This window comes from Oncorhynchus clarkii, chromosome 26, assembly GCF_045791955.1.
Source record: "Oncorhynchus clarkii lewisi isolate Uvic-CL-2024 chromosome 26, UVic_Ocla_1.0, whole genome shotgun sequence".
Classification (NCBI taxonomy): domain Eukaryota; kingdom Metazoa; phylum Chordata; class Actinopteri; order Salmoniformes; family Salmonidae; genus Oncorhynchus; species Oncorhynchus clarkii.
Genome location: NC_092172.1, coordinates 42990980 through 43015766, shown reverse-complemented (window position 1 = coordinate 43015766; position 24787 = coordinate 42990980). Strand labels below are relative to the sequence as shown.

General features: G+C 45.1%; 3 protein-coding genes across 3 annotated transcripts; 2 read left to right on the top strand and 1 right to left on the bottom strand.

The window, feature by feature from the left end:
- The first annotated feature begins 6422 nt into the window (after positions 1 to 6422).
- LOC139384658 (troponin I, fast skeletal muscle-like) lies at positions 6423 to 10444 on the top strand. Its single transcript, XM_071129475.1, has 5 exons — positions 6423 to 6452; positions 8667 to 8795; positions 9285 to 9374; positions 9523 to 9699; positions 10085 to 10444. The coding sequence occupies exons 1-5, from the start codon at positions 6423 to 6425 to the stop codon at positions 10166 to 10168; spliced, it is 510 nt and encodes a 169-aa protein (XP_070985576.1). The 3' UTR covers positions 10169 to 10444.
- A 4643-nt stretch (positions 10445 to 15087) lies between these two features.
- Positions 15088 to 18270, top strand: LOC139384659 (troponin I, fast skeletal muscle-like). Its single transcript, XM_071129476.1, has 5 exons — positions 15088 to 15129; positions 16573 to 16701; positions 17402 to 17491; positions 17617 to 17793; positions 18125 to 18270. The coding sequence occupies exons 1-5, from the start codon at positions 15100 to 15102 to the stop codon at positions 18209 to 18211; spliced, it is 513 nt and encodes a 170-aa protein (XP_070985577.1). The 5' UTR covers positions 15088 to 15099; the 3' UTR covers positions 18212 to 18270.
- Positions 18271 to 19006: 736 nt separating this feature from the next.
- LOC139384627 (uncharacterized) lies at positions 19007 to 22067 on the bottom strand. The gene is made up of 3 exons (XM_071129443.1): positions 22059 to 22067; positions 19431 to 21134; positions 19007 to 19033 (listed from the first exon to the last, which is right to left on the bottom strand). The coding sequence occupies exons 1-3, from the start codon at positions 22065 to 22067 to the stop codon at positions 19007 to 19009; spliced, it is 1740 nt and encodes a 579-aa protein (XP_070985544.1).
- Between the last annotated feature and the right edge of the window lie 2720 nt (positions 22068 to 24787).

The window sequence follows — 24787 nt, the reverse complement described above, 5'->3', positions numbered from 1 at the left end:
TGATGGTTGGATACTGGGGTTAGGAGGAGGCTGACATGGTGGTTTGATACTGGGGTTAGGAGGCTGACATGATGGTTGGATACTGGGGTTAGGATGAGGCTGACATGATGGTTGGATACTGGGGTTAGGAGGAGGCTGACATGGTGGTTGGATACTGGGGTTAGGAGGAGGCTGACATGATGGTTGGATACTGGGGTTAGGAGGAGGCTGACATGGTGGTTGGATACTGGGGTTAGGAGGAGGCTGACATGATGGTTGGATACTGGGGTTAGGAGGACGAGACATGATGGTTGGATACTGGGGTTAGGAGGAGGCTGACATGATGGTCGGATACTGGGGTTAGGATGAGGCTGACATGATGGTTGGATACTGGGGTTAGGAGGAGGCTGACATGGTGGTTGGATACTGAGGTTAGGAGGCTGACATGATGGTCGGATACTGGGGTTAGGATGAGGCTGACATGATGGTTGGATACTGGGGTTAGGAGGAGGCTGACATGGTGGTTGGATACTGGGGTTAGGAGGAGGCTGACATGATGGTTGGATACTGGGGTTAGGAGGAGGCTGACATGGTGGTTGGATACTGGGGTTAGGAGGAGGCTGACATGATTGTTGGATACTGGGGTTAGGAGGAGGCTGACATGGTGGTTGGATACTGGGGTTAGGAGGAGGCTGACATGATGGTTGGATACTGGGGTTAGGAGGAGGCTGACATGATGGTTGGATACTGGGGTTAGGAGGATGAGACATGATGGTTGGATACTGGGGTTAGGAGGAGGCTGACATGGTGGTTGGATACTGGGGTTAGGAGGAGGCTGACATGATGGTTGGATACTGGGGTTAGGATGAGGCTGACATGGTGGTTGGATACTGGGGTTAGGAGGAGGCTGACATGATGGTTGGATACTGGGGTTAGGAGGAGGCTGACATGATGGTTGGATACTGGGGTTAGGAGGAGGCTGACATGATGGTTGGATACTGGGGTTAGGAGGAGGCTGACATGGTGGTTGGATACTGGGGTTAGGAGGCTGACATGATGGTTGGATACTGGGTTTAGGAGGAGGCTGACATGGTGGTTGGATACTGGGGTTAGGAGGAAGCTGACATGATGGTTGGATACTGGGGTTAGGAGGAGGCTGACATGATGGTTGGATACTGGGGTTAGGAGGACGAGACATGATGGTTGGATACTGGGGTTAGGAGGAGGCTGACATGATGGTCGGATACTGGGGTTAGGATGAGGCTGACATGATGGTTGGATACTGGGGTTAGGAGGAGGCTGACATGGTGGTTGGATACTGGGGTTAGGAGGCTGACATGATGGTTGGATACTGGGTTTAGGAGGAGGCTGACATGGTGGTTGGATACTGGGGTTAGGAGGAGGCTGACATGATGGTTGGATACTGGGGTTAGGAGGAGGCTGACATGATGGTTGGATACTGGGGTTAGGAGGAGGCTGACATGGTGGTTGGATACTGGGGTTAGGAGGCTGACATGGTGGTTGGATACTGGGGTTAGGAGGAGGCTGACATGGTGGTTGGATACTGGGGTTAGGAGGAGGCTGACATGGTGGTTGGATACTGGGGTTAGGAGGAGGCTGACATGGTGGTTGGATACTGGGGTTAGGAGGAGGCTGACATGGTGGTTGGATACTGGGGTTAGGAGGAAGTGACATGGTGGTTGGAAACTGGGGTTAGGAAGAGGCTGACATGGTAGTTGGATACTGGAGGCTGACATGTTGGTTGATACTGGAGGCTGACACGTTGGTTGTTACTGGAGGCTGACACGTTGGTTGATACTGGAGGCTGACACCTTGGTTGATACTGGAGGCTGACATGTTGGTTGGATCCTGGAGGCTGACTTGGTGGTTGGATCCTGGAGGCTGACATGTTGGTTGGATCCTGGAGGCTGACATGGTGGTTGGTACTGGAGGCTGACATGGTGGTTGGATCCTGGAGGCTGACATGTTGGTTGGATACTGGAGACTAACATGTTGGTTGGATCCTGGAGGCTGACATGTTGGTTGGATCCTGGAGGCTGACTTGGTGGTTGGATCCTGGAGGCTGACATGTTGGTTGGATCCTGGAGGCTGACATGGTGGTTGGTACTGGAGGCTGACATGGTGGTTGGTACTGGAGGCTGACATGGTGGTTGGATCCTGGAGGCTGACACCTTGGTTGATACTGGAGGCTGACACGTTGGTTGATACTGGAGGCTGACACGTCTGTTGATACTGGAGGCTGACATGGTGGTTGGATCCTGGAGGCTGACATGTTGGTTGGTACTGGAGGCTGACATGGTGGTTGATATTGGAGGCTGAAATGGTGGTTGGGTACTGGAGGCTGACATGTTGGTTGGGTACTGGAGGCTGAAACAGTGGTTGGTACTGGAGGCTGACATGGTGGTTGGGTACTGGAGGCTGACACGTTGGTTGACACTGGAGGCTGACATGTTGGTTGGATACTGGAGACTAACATGTTGGTTGGATCCTGGAGGCTGACATGTTGGTTGGATCCTGGAGGCTGACTTGGTGGTTGGATCCTGGAGGCTGACATGTTGGTTGGATCCTGGAGGCTGACATGGTGGTTGGTACTGGAGGCTGACATGGTGGTTGGTACTGGAGGCTGACATGGTGGTTGGATCCTGGAGGCTGACACCTTGGTTGATACTGGAGGCTGACACGTTGGTTGATACTGGAGGCTGACACGTCTGTTGATACTGGAGGCTGACATGGTGGTTGGATCCTGGAGGCTGACATGTTGGTTGGTACTGGAGGCTGACATGGTGGTTGATATTGGAGGCTGAAATGGTGGTTGGGTACTGGAGGCTGACATGTTGGTTGGGTACTGGAGGCTGAAACAGTGGTTGGTACTGGAGGCTGACATGGTGGTTGGGTACTGGAGGCTGACACGTTGGTTGACACTGGAGGCTGACATGGAGGTTGGGTACTGGCGGCTGACACAGTGGTGGGTACTGGATGCTGACATGTTGGTTGGATCCTGGAGGCTGATATGGTGGTTGGGTACTGGAGGCTGACACGTTGGTTGATACTGGAGGCTGACATGTTGGTTGACACTGGAGGCTGACATGTTGGTTGAATCCTGGAGGCTGACATGCTGGTTGGATCCTGGAGGCTGACATGCTGGTTGGATCCTGGAGGCTGACATGGTGGTTGGATCCTGGAGGCTGACATGGTGGTTGGATCCTGGAGGCTGACATGTTGGTTGGATCCTGGAGGCTGACATGTTGGTTGGTACTGGAGGCTGACATGTTGGTTGGTACTGGAGGCTAACATGTTGGTTGGTACTGGAGGCTGACATGTTGGTTGATACTGGAGGCTGACATGGTGGTTGGTACTGGAGGCTGACATGGTGGTTGGGTACTGGAGGCTGACACAGTGGTTGGTACTGGAGGCTGACATGGTGGTTGGGTACTGGAGGCTGACACAGTGGTTGGTACTGGAGGCTGACATGGTGGTTGGTACTGGAGGCTGACATGGCGGTTGGTACTGGAGGCTGACACGTTGGTTGATACTGGAGGCTGAAACTTTGGTTGATACTGGAGGCTGACATGGTGGTTGGGTACTGGAGGCTGACATGGTGGTTGGTACTGGAGGCTGACATGTTGGTTGGTACTGGAGGCTGACATGTTGGTTGGATCCTGGAGGCTGACACTGTGGTTGATACTGGAGACTGACTCTGTGGGTGGGTAATTGATCACACCATGTGTGTGACCTCTGGGTCATGACAGTTCAGAGGGGTCCTTCTCTTTCTTACCCTCGGCTTCTCTTCTCGTCACAGTCAGTCTGCCTTTTTAAGGAGTCAAGACACTCTCTGACAATAATATCTTTATAGTTTACCAATTATTAATTAAAAAATAAATTTGACCAATCACACAGAGTTATGAATTAATTAGAAGTATCTAATTCTATCAATTGACAGGGAGACATTTTACAAACTAATCAAGTGACCTGCTGATTGTTCCTTGAGTTCCGTATAACAGACATGAAACCAGCGGCAACCGGAGTCATTGTCTAATTTATCCAGTAGCAGTAAGAGAGCTTGACGGATTTCAAACACATTCAGAGTTATGAGGTAACACAGAGTTATGAGGTAACTCAGAGTTATGAGGTAACGCAGAGTTATGAGGTAACGCATAGTGGGTCCTCCCTTCACCAAAAATCAGGATTAAGTCAAATCTAAAATCAGGAATATTTTAAATCAAATCTAAAATCAGGATTACTTTAAATCAAATCTAAAATCAGGAATATTTTAAATCACATCTAAAATCAGGATTACTTTAAATCAAATCTAAAATCAGGATTACTTTAAATCAAATCTAAAATCAGGATTACTTTAAATCAAATCTAAAATCAGGATTACTTTAAATCAAATCTAAAATCAGGATTACTTTAAATCAAATCTAAAATCAGGATTATTTCATGCCAAATCTAATGTCAGGAATATTTTAACTAAACACTTAGCAGAAACGTTGATGGCAGATGATTTACGAATGCGGAGGTATTTCAGGAACTAACTGTCCCATTGGCCCTGCCTGGCCTGGCCCCACTCCCATAAAGAGAACCTTTCAGGAACTAACTGTCCCATTGGCCCTGCCTGCCCTGGCCCCACTCCCATAAAGAGAACCTTGCCTTTTTGCTTTTCTGCTGAGCTTTCAGGAAACAGAGTATATACCTTACAAATCTGTTCCTGTCTCTGTCTTGCCTGTAGCTCTCATCACCACATCATTTACGTGTACCTTCACTGGGTTTATAGGTGAGATGTTCTTCCTTCCTCTCTGCTCCGTCTGTAACGAATGTGCTGTATGTTCATTTATTCATCTATTGGTACCAGAGTGGGTGTGGTCCGTCCCATGTGGGAATAGATGTGACTTTTGGACCAGATTGTGTGTGGTCTATCCCATGTGGGAATTGATGTGACTTTTGTACCAGATTGTGTGTGGTCCATCCCATGTGGGAATAGATGTGACTTTTGGACCAGATTGCATGTGGTGTGTGAGCTCTGATAGTTTAGAATGCTTTCAGAATAGAATAGAAAATTCTATTCTTTCTCAAGAGGCAACGTGGGTTGAGGCATTCGGATATTCACAGGTGTTTGTCTGTGTGTTTTAGACAGACAAGTGTTGGAAGAGATACATCCAAGGCCTGGTTTTCAGCTGTTGTTTTCTCTGTAGTTCAGAGTGAATGTGGTGTTAAAGGCTCTTGTGGCTCTATTTGCCCAGTTGCTGGTTTATAAGCTCTGTAAAAAAGGACTGAGGTTTGTTTAGAGATATACCTTTGGCAGGGTAGAGGTGGATTGTTGCTGTATGTCTTATAATTGTAAACTTGAATTTATGTTGTAGTTTCACGGTTTACTTCAAATGGCTTATGGATTGTCTGATGTTATTCCAATAGATTAGTTGAGATTCAACTGTATACAATGGAACATCCAATTGGGTATTTTCCTACATTCTGAACATGCATTTTGTGAATGTCAGCTGTATTTTCTGAAAGGACCTATTTTGGTGCCATACTCCTTATGGACTCCTCCTGCGTGACCAAAGATTTCAGGAAGTGAGAGTCTTGTTGATTTGCTATCAGCCTTGGGAAGGGTTATATTGTACAGATTAAAAGACATTCATTGAAGAGGAAACAACCCCTCACCTCTTTAACCAGCAGGAATTATACTCTTGATGTCGTTGGACTGCTGTGTTACATTTGGGTAAACTGATCCAAGCAAATTATTGATCAAAGTTATTGACCAGTCATTATCTAATGTCTGTTGCATTTCTTTTTGATGTGCAATAGCGCATGACTTGCATTGGGTCAACCTTGAAATCTTTGGTTTCTACCCCGCCCCACCCCGCCCCGCCCCGACCCCCCCATCCCACCCCGCCCCGCCCCCCCGCCCCGCCCCGCCCCCCCGCCCCGCCCCGCCCCGCCCCGCCCCGCCCCGACCCCCCCCCTCCCCACCACCAAATGACATAAAATAACAACAGCTCAAAATTAATAAACTGTTTACTGTTCATCTCTTGACACAGGAAGTAAAACAAAAGGACCGGCCAAAATGTCTGAGTAAGTTTACGTTTTTCAGTTTACAGAGAAATATACTTCACTATACTATATACTATATATATATATATATATATACTATACTGTATACTATATATATATATTATATATATACTATACTGTATTCATCTACTGTATTCTGTCTGTGAACATGTTTTCCACATAGAACACCAGGCAGTACAACTGATTAATACTATGCTATGATGATTCTCAATAGTGTTGCAATTATTCCTACCGTAATGTAATAAAATGAATTCCTAAAATGGTTTAATCGTCACGTACCTGTCTCTGTGGCTTCACCTTGTATATTTCCCTTAAATGACCCTGATCTGTTTTATCCAATCAGGAAAAAGATGACAACGAGCCGTAGGAACTACCTGAAGGTAAGGAGCACCATTCATTCCAAAAGGGTTTTATATACAGCTAAGACACCCTCATGTTCTATAAAGACCTTCTGTTCTATAAAGACCTTCATGTTCTATAAAGACCTTCTGTTCTATAAAGACCTTCTGTTCTATAAAGACCTTCTGTTCTATAAAGACCCTCATGTTCTATAAAGACCTTCTGTTCTATAAAGACCTTCTGTTCTATAAAGACCGTCTGTTCTATAAAGACCTTCTGTTCTATAAAGACCTTCTGTTCTATAAAGACCATAATGTTCTATAAAGACCCTCATGTTCTATAAAGACCTTCTGTTCTATAAAGACCTTCTGTTCTATAAAGACCTTCTGTTCTATAAAGACCTTCATGTTCTATAAAGACCTTCTATTCTATAAAGACCTTCTGTTCTATAAAGACCTTCTGTTCTATAAAGACCTTCTGTTCTATAAAGACCGTCTGTTCTATAAAGACCTTCTGTTCTATAAAGACCTTCTGTTCTATAAAGACCATCATGTTCTATAAAGACCCTCATGTTCTATAAAGACCTTCTGTTCTATAAAGACCTTCATGTTCTATAAAGACCTTCTATTCTATAAAGACCTTCATGTTCTATAAAGACCTTCTGTTCTATAAAGACCTTCTGTTCTATAAAGACCCTCATGTTCTATAAAGACCCTCATGTTCTATAAAGACCTTCTATTCTATAAAGACCTTCTGTTCTATAAAGACCTTCATGTTCTATAAAGACCTTCTATTCTATAAAGACCTTCATGTTCTATAAAGACCTTCTGTTCTATAAAGACCTTCTGTTCTATAAAGACCCTCATGTTCTATAAAGACCCTCATGTTCTATAAAGACCTTCTATTCTATAAAGACCTTCTGTTCTATAAAGACCTTCATGTTCTATAAAGACCTTCTGTTCTATAAAGACCTTCATGTTCTATAAAGACCCTCATGTTCTATAAAGACCTTCTATTCTGTAAAGACCTTCATGTTCTATAAAGACCTTCTGTTCTATAAAGACCTTCTGTTCTATAAAGACCTTCATGTTCTATAAAGACCTTCTGTTCTATAAAGACCTTCTGTTCTATAAAGACCCTCATGTTCTATAAAGACCCTCATGTTCTATAAAGACCTTCTATTCTATAAAGACCTTCTGTTCTATAAAGACCTTCATGTTCTATAAAGACCTTCTGTTCTATAAAGACCTTCATGTTCTATAAAGACCCTCATGTTCTATAAAGACCTTCTATTCTATAAAGACCTTCATGTTCTATAAAGACCTTCTGTTCTATAAAGACCTTCTGTTCTATAAAGACCCTCATGTTCTATAAAGACCCTCATGTTCTATAAAGACCTTCTATTCTATAAAGACCATCATGTTCTATAAAGACCTTCTATTCTATAAAGACCTTCTATTCTATAAAGACCCTCATGTTCTATAAAGACCTTCTATTCTATAAAGACCTTCTATTCTATAAAGACCCTCATGTTCTATAAAGACCTTCTATTCTATAAAGACCTTCTATTCTATAAAGACCTTCATGTTCTATAAAGACCTTCTGTTCTATAAAGACCTTCATGTTCTATAAAGACCCTCATGTTCTATAAAGACCCTCATGTTCTATAAAGACCCTCTGTTCTATAAAGACCTTATGTCCTGTAAAGTTTCACAGGTTTAGATTGAACATGTTCCTGTTCCACACAGAGAACAACCTGCTTGACGTCACAGACTGATTTTAATGCTGACTTTACATTGTAGTCATATTCAGGGGTCAAGGGGTAAATGTTATGTGATCCAGACAGTGTTAGCCCCCCCCCCCCCCACCCCAAAACACACACCCACACACACACACACACACACACACACACACACACACACACACACACACACACACACATACGCGCGCTGTAGTAGACCTTGTCGACTTCTTGGTCAGCAGGAGCTAGTTTGATCAATGGAGTTGAGGAGTAGAAACCAACCCTTACAGTTCTACATCACTCTACATCACTCTACATCACTTCTACATCACTTCTACATCACTGCTACATCACTTCTACATCACTTCTACATCACTTCACCTGAAGCTCTGTAGATCTAGAGACCGGCAAGTTATGTGATATGAATACGTATTGATATAGACAACCCCATAGACAAGCAGATGTGGCCGCTGAACTCTGTAATGTGATGTGATTTGTCCCCTCCCCCGTACAGAGCTTGATGCTCCAGATCGCTGCCGGCTTGCTCGAGGCTGAGGCGGTCGAGGCTGAGGCAGAGAAGGCCAGGTACATGAAGGAGAACTGCCCTGCCCCAGAATTCTTGGTATGCATGGCAGAGCTCACGGTAAGCTATTAGCGCTTAGCCAAACCCTCTCTCTCTTTCTCTTTCTTCGTCTCTCCCTCTCTCCCTCTCTCTCTCTCTCTCTCTCTCTCTCTCTCTCTCTCTCTCTCTCTTTCTCAATCTCTCTCTCTCTCTTTCTCAATCTCTCTCTCTCTCTCGCTCTCGCTCTCTGATACTTAGTTTGCTGTGTATTCCATCTTTTAGGGTCATAAAACTATGACTTTATCTCTCTCTGCATCTCTCTCTCTCTGTCGCTCTCTCTCTCTGTCTCTCTTTCTCTCTGTCGCTTTCTCTCTCTCTGTCTCTCTTTCTCTCTCTCTTTCTCTCTCTCTCGCTCTGTCTCTCTCTCTCTCTGCATCTCTCTCTCTCTCTCTCTGCATCTCTCTCTCTCTCTCTCTCTCTCGCTCTCTCGCTCTCTCTCTTTCTCTCTCTTTCTCTCTCTCTCTGTCTCTCTTTCTCTCTCTCTATGTCTCTCTGTATGTCTCTCTTCAGGACTTGTGCAAGAAGCTCCATCAGAAGATCGAGAGGGTTGATGAGGAGAGATACGACATGTCAACCAAGGTGACCAAGTCCGAGAAGGAGGTGAGGAGTTCTACCACTGTTACTCATATTATTAGTTAACTTACTCTCTAAGACAGAGCCAAGGGGGTAACAGTAGTTCCACTGGTGTTTGGCGTCTGGCAGTCAATTGTCTGTGTGTGATAAGTGCTTCCTGTTGAATTCCAAACAGGTTGAGGACTTGAAGATGAAGGTAGTTGAACTGAATGGAAAGTTCAGGAAGCCCGTCCTGAAGAAAGTCCGCATGTCTGCTGATGCTATGCTCCAGGCTCTGCTGGGCTCCAAACACAAGGTGTCCATGGATCTGAGGTCCAACCTGAAACAAGTCAAGAAGGACGTCAAGGAAGAGGTGAGTGTTGTTCTGGACATAAGAACATAATTATAGTATAGTTTAGCTTAATAATGTTACTATATGACTGTAATGTGACTTATTTACTGTGTAAACAACGTGATAGTTTTATTTGAAAGCCTCGTCCGTGAATGTGTCTGTTCTGTAGCTGTTCTTCAGGATCCCACTTCTGACACCAAATGTCATATCATAAGTCCAAACTTTCAAAGACAACGTCTCCCAGTATAGGCCTGTCTCTAAGCAGGAACCACTGTAAGCCTGTTCAACCCAAACACTCCAATATGAATCATGCTAACACTGAGGATCCCACTGCCGACACCAAGTGTCATATATTTCAAATACACTTTCACTCATGTACTTATTCTGCCATTCTTCCCCCCGTCAGGACAAAGATGCTGTGGGTGACTGGCGTAAGAACATCGAAGACAAATCAGACAGAAAGAAGATGTTTGAGACTCATAAGGAGTAGATGTTCCTGGAGTTCCAGACAGGAAGATGTTTGAGACTCATAAGGAGTAGATGTTCCTGGAGTTCCAGACAGGAAGATGTTTGAGACTACTAAGGAGTAGAAACAAAAACCTGTCTGAAACTCTTCTGACAGATATCCACGTGTATAATCAAACGCTCCAGTTTAAACGAACAAACTATGTGTTCGGAGTTCCGTTAGTCCCCCAATTGGATATCTAGTCTTTTGTTTCACACGAAACACAAAAACAGCTACGTGACCCCCCCCCCCACAAAAAAATTATATTGTGCAATATTTATACTAATTGTCATCAAATAAACCCTGGTCAGCTAATAGAAACTGTTTTTTTGTGATTTGTGGAGTCACTACTGTTATGTCTTCACAACAACAGACCAGCATGACCGTCCTGACGGGTTTAACCTGCTCTGATTGGTTTAACCTGATCTTGAAATTACATGGCTACAGTAATATTGAAGTGTTCAAGGGGTACAACGTTTGGAAAGGACCACATGATTCACACTGAGGAGTTGCTATGTGGTTTAACCAGTCTGTTTATAGACCTCCTGGTCATGCAGGAACCAGCCTGACCAATAAACACCACCGGCAGGTGTGGCAACCCGAAGACGGCTTACTGGGGTCACATGGGTCAGTAAGGGCAGAATCTAACTCTGTCAGATCACCAGCTGCTTAGAGCTCAGCAGGTGTGGCTGCCGAATACGGCTCCTTGGGGTCACGCTGGACAGCAGCTCTCTGATTTCACCTGATTTCTCCCTACCTCTCTGTCTACCTCTGATTTCATCTGGTTTCTCCCTACCTCTCTGTCTATCTCTGACTTCATCTGATTTCTCCCTACGTCTCTGTCTAACTCTGATTTAACCTGGTTTCTCCCTACGTCTCTGTCTAACTCTCTGTCTAACTCTCTGTCTACCTCTCTGTCTATCTCTGATTTCATCTGGTTTCTCCCTACCTCTCTGTCTACTCTCTGTCTACCTCTCTGTCTACCTCTCTGTCTATCTCTGATTTCATCTGGTTACTCCCTACCTCTCTGTCTACCTCTCTGTCTATCTCTGATTTCATCTGGTTTCTCCCTACCTCTCTGTCTACCTCTCTGTCTATCTCTGATTTCATCTGGTTACTCCCTACCTCTGTCTAACTCTGATTTCATCTGGTTTCTCCCTACGTCTCTGTCTAACTCTGATTTAATCTGGTTTCTCCCTACGTCTCTGTCTACCTCTCTGTCTATCTCTGATTTCATCTGATTTCTCCCTACCTCTCTGTCTATCTCTGATTTCATCTGGTTACTCCCTACCTCTCTGTCTATCTCTGATTTCATCTGATTTCTCCCTACCTCTCTGTCTATCTCTGATTTCATCTGATTTCTCCCTACCTCTCTGTCTATCTCTGATTTCATCTGATTTCTCCCTACCCCTCTGTCTATCTCTGATTTCATCTGGTTGCTCCCTACGTCTCTGTCTAACTAAAGAGAGATACTTTTTTTCATTCCACCATATTAATATTTTTGTCTGTGATTAGTTCAGAAGGACAAAAAAAAACGGGATTTTAAATTATCACGTTTTTTGTGCCCTCGAGGTCAAAATTGACCCCTCCCTGTTGGTGCTTTTAGGGATAAACAGACAGCTGGTCCCAGAACTGTGCCTATATATACCCTTCTTCATATTTCTCCTCCCTGGCTTGACAATCTCAGTCACTCATCCCTCCGTCTTGCAACGTTCTCTTTCTTCTAGGTGAGATTCCTCCCATTCCTATCTTCTATCTCCTGTCCTCTCTTGGTTTCAACTCTGCATTCAGTAGAGATTCAGTATCACTGTGATTTATAGTCTAGCATTTTTCTATTAGTTGACTGTAATTATCACACAACGTAAATAGATGCTACTCACTGAAAAATGTGTAAGTGGTATTAATTTACAAGAATTTACACGTAAAAAAAAAACTAAAACATCTTGGTGTTTATAGTAGAAGAAGAAGATGCTGTGCCTTGTCTACTTTGACAGAGGGTTGTTTTTTCAACACTTGGGATCAGGATGCTGACTAGTAGGTTGGCTGTCCTAACAGTCAATTGGCATGTATGAATTAACATGGCATCCATCCATCTCACGGGAGACAGATATGTTACTGTGGTAGAACGCTTTGTATTCTAAGGAGGTACATTTAATTTAATTTTTTATAAAATTGGTTAAAATGATTCTCTAACTCTGACTTCACAAGATAGGTAGATGTTTTAGGAGAAATAGCCCAGATGTTATTCTTATAGTTTTACTGTAAAACTGAATATTGGTGTGGAGTTATTGATTTAATGAATGGCATGATCTTTTTACAGTTTTAAGACTTCCTGGTATTTATATTTATTTATTTATCCCGTTTAACTGACGTACTGTTGATTGATTAACTGAAGACAGAATTTCTTTATCACTCTAAACCTTCATGTATATTTTTTAGACATTTTTGAAGCGGCAGACAAACTAGTTTTTCCACTCAGATATGTCAGAAACACTTTCTAAATCAAACATTTAAAAGATAGAAGACAAACCCAGCCAGTACACTAAGTGTCCAGACTACATGTTCTATGTCTGTTAGTTAGAGCCAGCCAGTACACTAAGTGTCCAGACTACATGGTCTATGTCTGTTAGTTAGAGCCAGCCAGTACACTAAGTGTCCAGACTACATGGTCTATGTCTGTTAGTTAGAGCCAGCCAGTACACTAAGTGTCCAGACTACATGGTCTATGTCTGTTAGTTAGAGCCAGCCAGTACACTAAGTGTCCAGACTACATGGTCTATGTCTGTTAGTTAGAGCCAGCCAGTACACTGTGTCCAGACTACATGGTCTATGTCTGTTAGATAGAACCAGCCAGTACACTAAGTGTCCAGACTACATGGTCTATGTCTGTTAGTTAGAACCAGCCAGTACACTAAGTGTCCAGACTACATGGTCTATGTCTGTTAGTTAGAACCAGCCAGTACACTAAGTGTCCAGACTACATGGTCTATGTCTGTTAGATAGAACCAGGCAGTACACTAAGTGTCCAGACTACATGGTCTATGTCTGTTAGACAAACCCAGCCAGTACACTAAGTGTCCAGAGTACATGGTCTATGTCTGTTAGTTAGAACCAGCCAGTACACTAAGTGTCCAGACTACATGGTCTATGTCTGTTAGTTAGAACCAGCCAGTACACTAAGTGTCCAGACTACATGGTCTATGTCTGTTAGACAGAGCCAGCCAGTACACTAAGTGTCCAGACTACATGGTCTGTTAGATAGAACCAGCCAGTACACTAAGTGTCCAGACTACATGGTCTATGTCTGTTAGTTAGAACCAGCCAGTACACTAAGTGTCCAGACTACATGGTCTGTCTGTTAGTTAGAACCAGCCAGTACACTAAGTGTCCAGACTACATGGTCTATGTCTGTTAGATAGAACCAGCCAGTACACTAAGTGTCCAGACTACATGGTCTATGTCTGTTAGACAAACCCAGCCATTACACTAAGTGTCCAGACTACATGGTCTATGTCTGTTAGTTAGAACCAGCCAGTACACTAAGTGTCCAGACTACATGGTCTATGTCTGTCAGATAGAGCCAGCCAGTACACTAAGTGTCCAGACTACATGGTCTATGTCTGTTAGTTAGAACCAGCCAGTACACTAAGTGTCCAGACTACATGGTCTATGTCTGTTAGACAAACCCAGCCAGTACACTAAGTGTCCAGACTACATGGTCTATGTCTGTTAGACAAACCCAGCCATTACACTAAGTGTCCAGACTACATGGTCTATGTCTGTTAGTTAGAACCAGCCAGTACACTAAGTGTCCAGACTACATGGTCTATGTCTGTCAGATAGAGCCAGCCAGTACACTAAGTGTCCAGACTACATGGTCTATGTCTGTTAGTTAGAACCAGCCAGTACACTAAGTGTCCAGACTACATGGTCTATGTCTGTTAGACAAACCCAGCCAGTACACTAAGTGTCCAGACTACATGGTCTATGTCTGTCAGATAGAGCCAGCCAGTACACTAGTGTCCAGACTACATGGTCTATGTCTGTTAGTTAGAGCCAGCCAGTACACTAAGTGTCCAGACTACATGGTCTATGTCTGTCAGATAGAGCCAGCCAGTACACTAAGTGTCCAGACTACATGGTCTATGTCTGTTAGATAGAGCCAGCAGCCCAGACAGGTATTTTTGGGAGACGTGTGTTGACCACTTTGCTGCACCCTGTCTTGGGACACTTTAAGGAAAGTCCACAGGAGGCGGACAAGGAGGGAATTCTCAGCTGTTGTGGTTTCGGGTGTTAGTCAGCTACCCCCCTCACCACCACCACACAGGAACGCACAAATAGACCCATGATACAAGACAACTGACACACCACACACTGTCTAAATGTAGAGATGTGATGTGCCCCTCCTCCCTGAGGCCTGTACTTTAAAATGTAGAGATGTGATGTGCCCCTCTAACCCTGAGGCCTGTACTTTAACATTTAGAGATGTGATGTGTCCCTCTAACCCTGAGGGTTGTGTGTTAAAATGAATTATTTCCACAAAGTGTGGACTATAATGTTACACTGAGTTAAATGCCATAAATATCGTATCTTCACATGCTGACAACTTATTCACATCTCTCTTCAAAAGGAAGTGATATCAACCACCGGCCAAGATGTCAGAGTACGTACTGATTCTGTTTGAGTACAGTTACAGCTCTCTCAACATGTTCATTTTGATTGAGATATCTTCTAAGAATCAAGAATTCCATATGTTATACATGTCTACTTTTGGTGGTCTTCGGGAGCATTCAGTACATCAACTGTTATTCTGTGGTTTTCATCCCAAGCTCTTAAAGCTGTGTATCTCAACTCATGTTTTTCCTCCCCCCCCCACCCCTCCCTCCCCCCCATCTAATCTTCTCTGAAGTAAAAAGATGTCGTCGAGTCGCAGGCAACATCTGAAGGTAAGGAGGAGGCCTAGACGCACAACAACGCGTCATAATAACCTCCCTCCCTAAGGAGGAGGCCTAGAGGCACAACAACGCGTCATAATAACCTCCCTCCCTCCCTCCCTAAGGAGGAGGCCTAGAGGCACAACAACGTGTCATAATAACCTCCCTCCCTCCCTCCCTAAGGAGGAGGCCTAGACGCACAACAACGCGTCATAATAACCTCCCTCTCTCCCTCCCTAAGGAGGAGGCCTAGAGGCACAACAACACGTCATAATAACCTCCCTCCCTCCCTCCCTAAGGAGGAGGCCTAGACGCACACCAACGCGTCATAATAACCTCCCTCTCTCCCTCCCTAAGGAGGAGGCCTAGACGCACAACAACGCGTCATAATAACCTCCCTCCCTCCCTCCCTAAGGAGGAGGCCTAGACGCACAACAACACGTCATAATAACCTCCCTCCCTCCCTCCCTAAGGAGGAGGCCTAGAGGCACAACAACACGTCATAATAACCTCCCTCCCTCCCTCCCTAAGGAGGAGGCCTAGACGCACAACAACGCGTCATAATAACCTCCCTCCCTCCCTAAGGAGGAGGCCTAGACGCACAACAACGCGTCATAATAACCTCCCTCTCTCCCTTCTAAGGAGGAGGCCTAGACGCACAACAACGCGTCATAATAACCTCCCTCTCTCCCTCCCTAAGGAGGAGGCCTAGACGCACAACAACGCGTCATAATAACCTCCCTCTCTCCCTCCCTAAGGAGGAGGCCTAGACGCACAACAACGCGTCATAATAACCTCCCTCTCTCCCTCCCTAAGGAGGAGGCCTAGACGCACAACAACGCGTCATAATAACCTCCCTCTCTCCCTCCCTAAGGAGGAGGCCTAGACGCACAACAACGCGTCATAATACCCTCCCTCTCTCCCTCCCTAAGGAGGAGGCCTAGACGCACAACAACGTGTCATAATAACCTCCCTCTCTCCCTCCCTAAGGAGGAGGCCTAGAGGCACAACAATGCGTCATAATAACATCCCTCTCTCCCTCCCTAAGGAGGAGGCCTAGAGGCACAACAACGCATCATAATAACCTCCCTCTCTCCCTCCCTAAGGAGGAGGCCTAGACGCACAACAACGCGTCATAATAACGCGTTGAGAGACGTCAAAAGGACTGAGTCCACGTTAACATTTAGTTTTTTTAAAAGGATTCTAGATTTTATATATCAATTATCAAATTTAAAAAAATCTGAATTCAAGATTTCAAAACATAAACACATAAATAAAACATAAATACATGTTTTCCTCTGGGGAGTGTGACAGGGATGTAGACTAAGCCCAACTTTAATCCAAATAGTCAAATTATTGACCAAATGCCCATGTAAACAACTGCATTTCTGATCAACTGGCTAACCATTGTGTCTAGGTACACTAACCACTTCCCCCTGTGTCATTACACCCCAGAGCTTGATGCTCCAGATTGCCCAGGGGTTCATAGAGGCTGAGGCCATCCAGGCAGAGGAGGACAAAAACAGCTACATGGATGAGAATGTCCCCTCCCTCTCTGTTCCGGGATCCATTCAGGAACTCCAGGTACTCCACGTACCTATGGAGAGCTACTGTGTGTGCAGGTTTTTGCTCCAGACAAACTATAACTGATTCAGGAGCTGACTAGCTCCATCAGGGGTGTTAAAGTAAGGGTGGAACAAAATCAAGCTGGATTGTAGCTTTCCAGGATATTCAGTTATATAATTTATATAATTTCACAAGTATCTATTATCTTTAAATGTACTCTCTTACATTATCTCATCCTCTCGCTCTCTCTCTCTCGCTCTCTCTCTCTCGCTCTCTCGCTCTCTCTCACCCTATAACCTCATCCAATCCTCTCTCTCTCTCTCTCTCTCTCTCTGTCGCTCTCTCGCTCTCTCTCGCTATCTCTCTCTCTCTCGCTCTCTCGCTCTCTCTCACCCTATAACCTCATCCAATCCTCTCTCTCTCTCTCTCTCTGTCGCTCTCTCGCTCTCTCTCTCTGCATCTCTCTGCATCTCTCTCGCTCTCTTGCTCTCTCTCTCTCTCGCTCTCTCTCTCGCTCTCGCTCTCTCTCTCTCTTGCTCTCTCTCTCTCTCTCTCTCTCTCTCTCTCTCCCTATAACCTCATCCAATCCTCTCTCTCTCTCTGTCGCTCTCTCGCTCTCTCTCTCTCTGCATCTCTCTGCATCTCGCTCTCGCTCTCGCTCTCGCTCTCTCTCTCTCTCTCTCTCTCTCGCTCTCTGGCTCTCTCGCTCTCTCTCTAGGATCTGTGCAAGAAGCTCCACCAGCAGATTGATGCAGTGGATGAGCAGAGATATGACACGCAAAGCAAAGTAGCCAAGTCCGATAAGGAGGTACATTTACATTTTCAAATGTATTCCTGGACAGATGGTCATTCTTCAGTATAAAGGGGACATTTCACTGACGAGCATGCTCTCTCTCTCTCGCTCTCTCTCTCACTCTCACTCTCTCTTTTCAGATTGAGGATCTGAAGATAAAACTACAAGACCTGAAGGGCAAGTTCAGGAAGCCCGTCCTGAAGAAAGTCCGCATGTCTGCTGATGCTATGCTCCAGGCTCTGCTGGGCTCCAAACACAAGGTGTCCATGGATCTGAGGTCCAACCTGAAGCAAGTCAAGAAGGAGGTCAAGGAGGAGGTAGGGTTGCTTCTGTTTTACAGAGTAGGGTTGGAATGTGTCCAAGAGGCCCCATGCTAGACAGACTGCCTTACACAATTTTGAATATCAGGGTTCCCAACCACCTTATAACCTCATCCAAACTCATCTCCTCTCCTCTCCTCTCCTCTCCTCTCCTCTCCTCTCCTCTCCTCTCCTCTCCTCTCCTCTCCTCTCCTCTCCTCTCCTCTTGTCCTCTCCTCTCCTCTTGTCCTCTCCTCTCCTCTCCTCTCCTCTCCTCTCCTCTCCTCTCCCTCTCCTCTCCTCTCCTCTCCCTCTCCTCTCCTCTCCTCTCCTTTCTCTAACTCCACAGGTGAAAGATGCAGCTGACTGGCGTAAGAACATTGAGGACAAGGCTGGCATGGACGGTAGAAAGAAGATGTTTGAGTCCGACCCTTAAGACCCTTTAACAAGACCCCTAATATGTGTATTTGTGTTCATATGTCTCATCTGATAACATCCTCCATTTTAATCTACATTTTCCTCCTGTCATTCCTATTTACACAACTCTGTCTAATAAAAGAAAATACTTCAATATTTTGTTATTTATTTTTTATAATGGGGGAAATGGACAAATTGTAAAATGTAAGCTTGCGTGACTGTGAGTCAGTGGAGGCTCCTCAGAGGAGGAAGTGGAGGACCATCCTCCTCGGTCAATTTCATAAAAATAAAAATTGTGAAACATTAAAAATGTTATCCTTTTTAGATAAAACTATACTAAATATATTCACGTCACCAAATAATTGATTAAAACACATTGTTTGCATTGAAGTTCTACAGTAAGCCTCAGCAGCGCTCTGAAGGGTAGCACCATGGTGTAGCCGGAGGACAGCTAGCTTCCATCCTCCTCTGGGTACATTGACTTCAATACAAAACCTCGGAGGCTCACGGTTCTCACCCCCTTCCATAGACTTACACAGTAATTATGACAACTTCCACAGAACGTCCTCCAACCTATCAGAGCTCTCGCAGCTTGAACTGACATGTTGTCCACCCAATCAAAGGATCAGAGAATGAATCTAGTACTGAAAGCATAAGCTACAGTTAGTTAGCACTGCAGTGCATCAAATCTAGTGAGTAGTTGACTCAAAGAGAGAGAAAGACAATAGTTGAACAGTTATTGTGATGTCATTATGGGGTATTGTGATGTCATTATGGGGTATTGTGTGTATATTGATAAGGATGTTGTATTTATTTAATCCATTTTAGAATAAGGCTGTAACTAAACAAAATGTGGAAAAAGTTGAGGGGTCTGAATACTTTCCCAACGAACTGTATATTATAGTAGAAGAAAACTACTAAATTAAAAACATTTTAATAAATGAATGGGGCCAAATTATGATGTAATTATGACATTGTAGGTTTCCGTAATATAAATAACCCATAATCCATTGTGCTTTTCCTCCACTAGATGGTATGATGCACACACACAGACACACACGCATGCACGCGCACACACACAAACAGACAGAAACACACACACACACACAAACAGACACAGACACACACACACACACACACACACACACACACACACACACACACACAAACAGACACACATAGACACACACAGACAGACAGACACACACACACACACACACAGACACACAGACACACACAGACACAGACTGGGGGGATTCCTCTGAGACACTGGGGGGGTTCCTCTGAGACAAAGGGGGGGTTCCTCTGAGACACTGGGGGGGTTCCTCTGAGACACTGCGGGGGATTCCTCTGAGACACTGGGGGGATTCCTCTGAGACACTGGGGGGATTCCTCTGAGACACTGGGGGGGTTCCTCTGAGACACTGCGGGGGATTCCTCTGAGACACTGGGGGGATTCCTCTGAGACACTGAGACATTGGGGGGATTCCTCTGAGACACTGGGGGGATTCCTCTGAGACACTGGGGGGGGGGGGGTTCCTCTGAGACACTGGGGGGATTCCTCTGAGACACTGGGGGGGTTCCTCTGAGACACTGGGGGGGTTCCTCTGAGACACTGAGGGGGTTCCTCTGAGACACTGGGGGGATTCCTCTGAGACCCTGGGGGGGGGTTCCTCTGAGACACTGGGGGGGGTTCCTCTGAGACACTGGGGGGATTCCTCTGAGACACTGAGACATTGGGGGGATTCCTCTGAGACACTGGGGGATTCCTCTGAGACACTGGGGGGATTCCTCTGAGACACTGAGACATTGGGGGGATTCCTCTGAGACACTGGGGGGATTCCTCTGAGACACTGGGGGGGTTCCTCTGAGACACTGAGGGGGTTCCTCTGAGACACTGAGGGGATTCCTCTGAGGCACTGAGGGGATTCCTCTGAGACACTGGGGGGATTCCTCTGAGACACTGGGGGGGTTCCTCTGAGGCACTGGGGGGATTCCTCTGAGACACTGGGGGGGTTCCTCTGAGGCACTGGGGGGATTCCTCTGAGACACTGGGGGGATTCCTCTGAGACACTGAGGGGGTTCCTCTGAGACACTGAGGGGATTCCTCTGAGACACTGGGGGGATTCCTCTGAGACACTGAGGGGATTCCTCTGAGGCACTGGATGGATTCCTCTGAGACACTGGGGGGATTCCTCTGAGACACTGGGGGGATTCCTCTGAGACACTGGGGGGGTTCCTCTGAGGCACTGGGGGGATTCCTCTGAGACACTGGGGGGGTTCCTCTGAGACACTGGGGGGATTCCTCTGAGACACTGAGACATTGGGGGGATTCCTCTGAGACACTGGGGGGATTCCTCTGAGACACTGGGGGGGTTCCTCTGAGACACTGAGGGGGTTCCTCTGAGACACTGAGGGGATTCCTCTGAGGCACTGAGGGGATTCCTCTGAGACACTGGGGGGATTCCTCTGAGACACTGGGGGGGTTCCTCTGAGGCACTGGGGGGATTCCTCTGAGACACTGGGGGGGTTCCTCTGAGGCACTGGGGGGATTCCTCTGAGACACTGGGGGGATTCCTCTGAGACACTGAGGGGGTTCCTCTGAGACACTGAGGGGATTCCTCTGAGACACTGGGGGGATTCCTCTGAGACACTGAGGGGATTCCTCTGAGGCACTGGATGGATTCCTCTGAGACACTGGGGGGATTCCTCTGAGACACTGGGGGGATTCCTCTGAGACACTGGGGGGGTTCCTCTGAGGCACTGGGGGGATTCCTCTGAGACACTGGGGGGGTTCCTCTGAAACACTGGGGGGATTCCTCTGAGACCCTGGGGGGGGTTCCTCTGAGACACTGGGGGGGTTCCTCTGAGACACTGGGGGGGTTCCTCTGAGACACTGGGGGGACTCCTCTGAGACACTGGGGGGGTTCCTTCACAGCTATCTTTGGGAGTGATGGGTGATGGACTTCCAGAGGGGCACAGTGGTACTCCCTACGGCCATTTTGTTTTTTAGAAGATTCCAATGTTAGGAATAATGTTACGGATTTGGAATTATATAACAGAATTGTGTTCAGAATATGACTTGTCTAGTGGCTATATATGACCAGGTCATGGTTGGGGTCAGAATGGGGCGTGTCTAGTGGCTACATATGAGCAGGTCATGTTGGGGTCAGAATGGGGCGTGTCTAGTAGCTACATATGACCAGGTCATGTTGGGGTCAGAATGGGGCGTGTCTAGTAGCTACATATGACCAAGTCATGTTGGGGTCAGAATGGGGCGTGTTTAGTAGCTACATATGACCAGGTCATGTTGGGGTCAGAATGGGGCGTGTCTAGTAGCTACATATGACCAGGTCATGTTGGGGTCAGAATGTGGCGTGTCTAGTGGTTTGGGGCTCATGCTTTGGGCTTGTTTCACAAATTTGTAAAGTTGTACAACTGAGCTCATGTTGAACGATTGATTGATTCAATGCAGGTAACATTTGCCTGAAGCTGTAATGCTGCGGATCACAGCCCACACCCGTGTCCTGATCTGTCCAACCCTTCACCACTAGAGGGCGTATGTGTGTGTTCATCTACAGTCTCCTTTTAGCCCAACACATAACACCCGTGTCCTGATCTGTTCAACCCTTCACCACTAGAGGGCGTATGTGTGTGTTCATCTACAGTCTCCTTTTCGCTCAACGCATAACAGGCAGGTCCTGGGCGTGTGAGGTTTAGTGAGGTGATTCTGATCACTGCATGTGTATGTGTGTTGATATAACAGGACTCAGACAGATCCTCTCCCTTCCTGGATATTAACCTATGAGAAGGGGAGTATGATATCAGATGACCTGTGTTGCTTTTTTGGACCAGTTTCTATTTACCTTAGTCATGGGAAAATGAGTCAAAACGGTCTGTTTTGACTAGTGTCGGGAACTTTGACCTCCCTCCGTAGGTAGGAATCTAAAAACAATCAACCCTCCCAGTCAGATTATTATCATGAACTGTCTCTATGGGTTAAAATTAAATAAAACAAATGACTTTTTAGCTGAGCAGCATGAGTGATTATTAAGCACCTCCCAGGCGACATCTTGAGGAGGGGTTAGCTAGATGAAGTTGTCGACTTTACGTGAGGAGGAAGGAGGAGGACGCTCTAGAGGCTCCTCACGGGAATCTAATGACTCTTCGTCTAGAGTAGAGAAGTGAAGGAGGAAGGGAAACACGGTGGTGGCAGTGTGGTGTCTCTCTGTTCAAACCATTTAAAGAAGCACTCTACCACACGAGAGAGAGAGAGGGAGAGAGAGAGGGAGAGAGAGAGAGAGAGAGAGAGAGAGAGAGAGAGAGAGAGAGAGAGAGAGGGAGAGGGAGACAGAGACAGAGACAGAGACAGAGACAGAGACAGAGACAGAGAGAGAGAGACAGACAGAGGGAGACAGAGAGAGAGACAGAGACAGAGACAGAGACAGAGACAGAGAGAGAGAGACAGACAGAGACAGAGGGAGACAGAGAGAGAGACAGAGACAGAGACAGAGATAGAGAGAGAGAGAGACAGAGAGAGAGAGAGAGAGAGAGAGAGGGAGAATGCTCAATAGAATTCAGTGGTGGAAAAAGCACCCACTTGTCATACTTGAGTAAAAGTAAAGATACCTTAATAGAAAATGACTCAAGTAAAAGTGAGTCACCCAGTAAAATACTACTTGAGTAAAAGTCTAAAAGTATTTGGCTTTACATATACATAAGTATCAAAAGTATATTTAATTGCAAAAAAATATACTTAAGAATCAAAAGTAAAAGTAAAAGTATAAATCATTTCAAATTCCTTATATGAACCTATTTAATCCCATCTGTCACAATAGGACCGTAAAAAACGTTTCCAGTTATAAGCCTCTAAACATGTTACTGAATGACGTATCAATGTATTTCCAGTTATAAGGATCTAAACATGTTACTGAATGACGTATCAATGTATTTCCAGTTATAAGGCTCTAAACATGTTACTGAATGACGTATCAATGTATTTCCAGTTATAAGGATCTAAACATGTTACTGAATGACGTATCAATGTATTTCCAGTTATAAGGATCTAAACATGTTACTGAATGACGTATCAATGTATTTCCAGCAAATATTGAAATAATAAAAAGATCTCCCTAAAAAGATATGTGCAGTGTCAAAATGTTTCCTGTAAATTGTCACATGACCAGAGCTGTTTACTTCCTGGTTGCACCATGAGAAGACGATGCTCCCAAAAAAACAAAAAAAAACAAAAGGTTAGTAAATGTATGTTACTTTTATTTATCCGTTATTTTACCAGGTAAAGTTGACTGAGAACACGTTCCCATTTGCAGCAACGACCTGGGGAATAGTTACAGGGGAGAGGAGGAGGGATGAATGAGCCAATTGTAACCCTGATGGTTTGAGGGCCAGATTGGGAATTTAGTATAAAGATAGGACAAAGATCTTTGGTACACATAATCTTTAAGGTGTCTCGTATTGATATATGCATTTGTAATTACTCAACATTGTTCAGTGTGGTCATAGAATGAATAAACTTGTTGACGGCAACAATAGTGACCGGCAGGATTAACACAGTGCATCTTGGTGTACACATATTTATACAAACATACATAGTTATTGTTTGACCTAACTTTCTACTCTGTTCTTTCTTATAGTTTGACTTTGAGTCCAGTTCTGGATATGTTGTTATCTAGGTGACGGCCCAGACAATTACAGTTCTCTCTCTCAAAATGAGGAAGATGCTGTCCTCAGTGATTGTGATAGTGAAGGGTCATAGACTATGAGGGGGAGACAGGCCATTGCCCTCCCCCCCGATATAGACCATGCTGCTATATAGACCATGCTGTTATATAGATCATGCTGCTATATAGACCATGCTGCTATATAGACCATGCTGCTATATATATAGACCATGCTGTCATATAGACCATGCTGCTATATAGACCATGCTGCTATATATATAGACCATGCTGTTATATAGACCATGCTGCTATATATATATAGACCATGCTGTTATATAGACCATGCTGCTATATATATATAGACCATGCTGTTATATAGACCATGCTGCTATATATATATAGACCATGCTGTTATATAGACCATGCTGTTATTTAGACCATGCTGTTATATGTACCATGCTGCTATATAGACCATGCTGTTATATAGACCATGCTGTTATATAGACCATGCTGCTATATATATATAGACCATGCTGTTATATAGACCATGCTGTTATATAGACCATGCTGCTATATATATATAGACCATGCTGTTATATAGACCATGCTGTTATATAGACCATGCTGCTATATATATAGACCATGCTGTTATATAGACCATGCTGTTATATAGACCATGATGTTATATATATATAGACCATGCTGTTATATAGACCATGCTGTTATATAGACCATGCTGTTATATAGACAATGCTGCTATATAGACCATGCTGTTATATAGACCATGTTGTTATATATATAGACCATGCTGTTATATATATATATAGACCATGCTGCTATATAGACCATGCTGCTATATAGACCATGCTGCTATATAGACCATGCTGCTATATAGACCATGCTGTTATATTGAT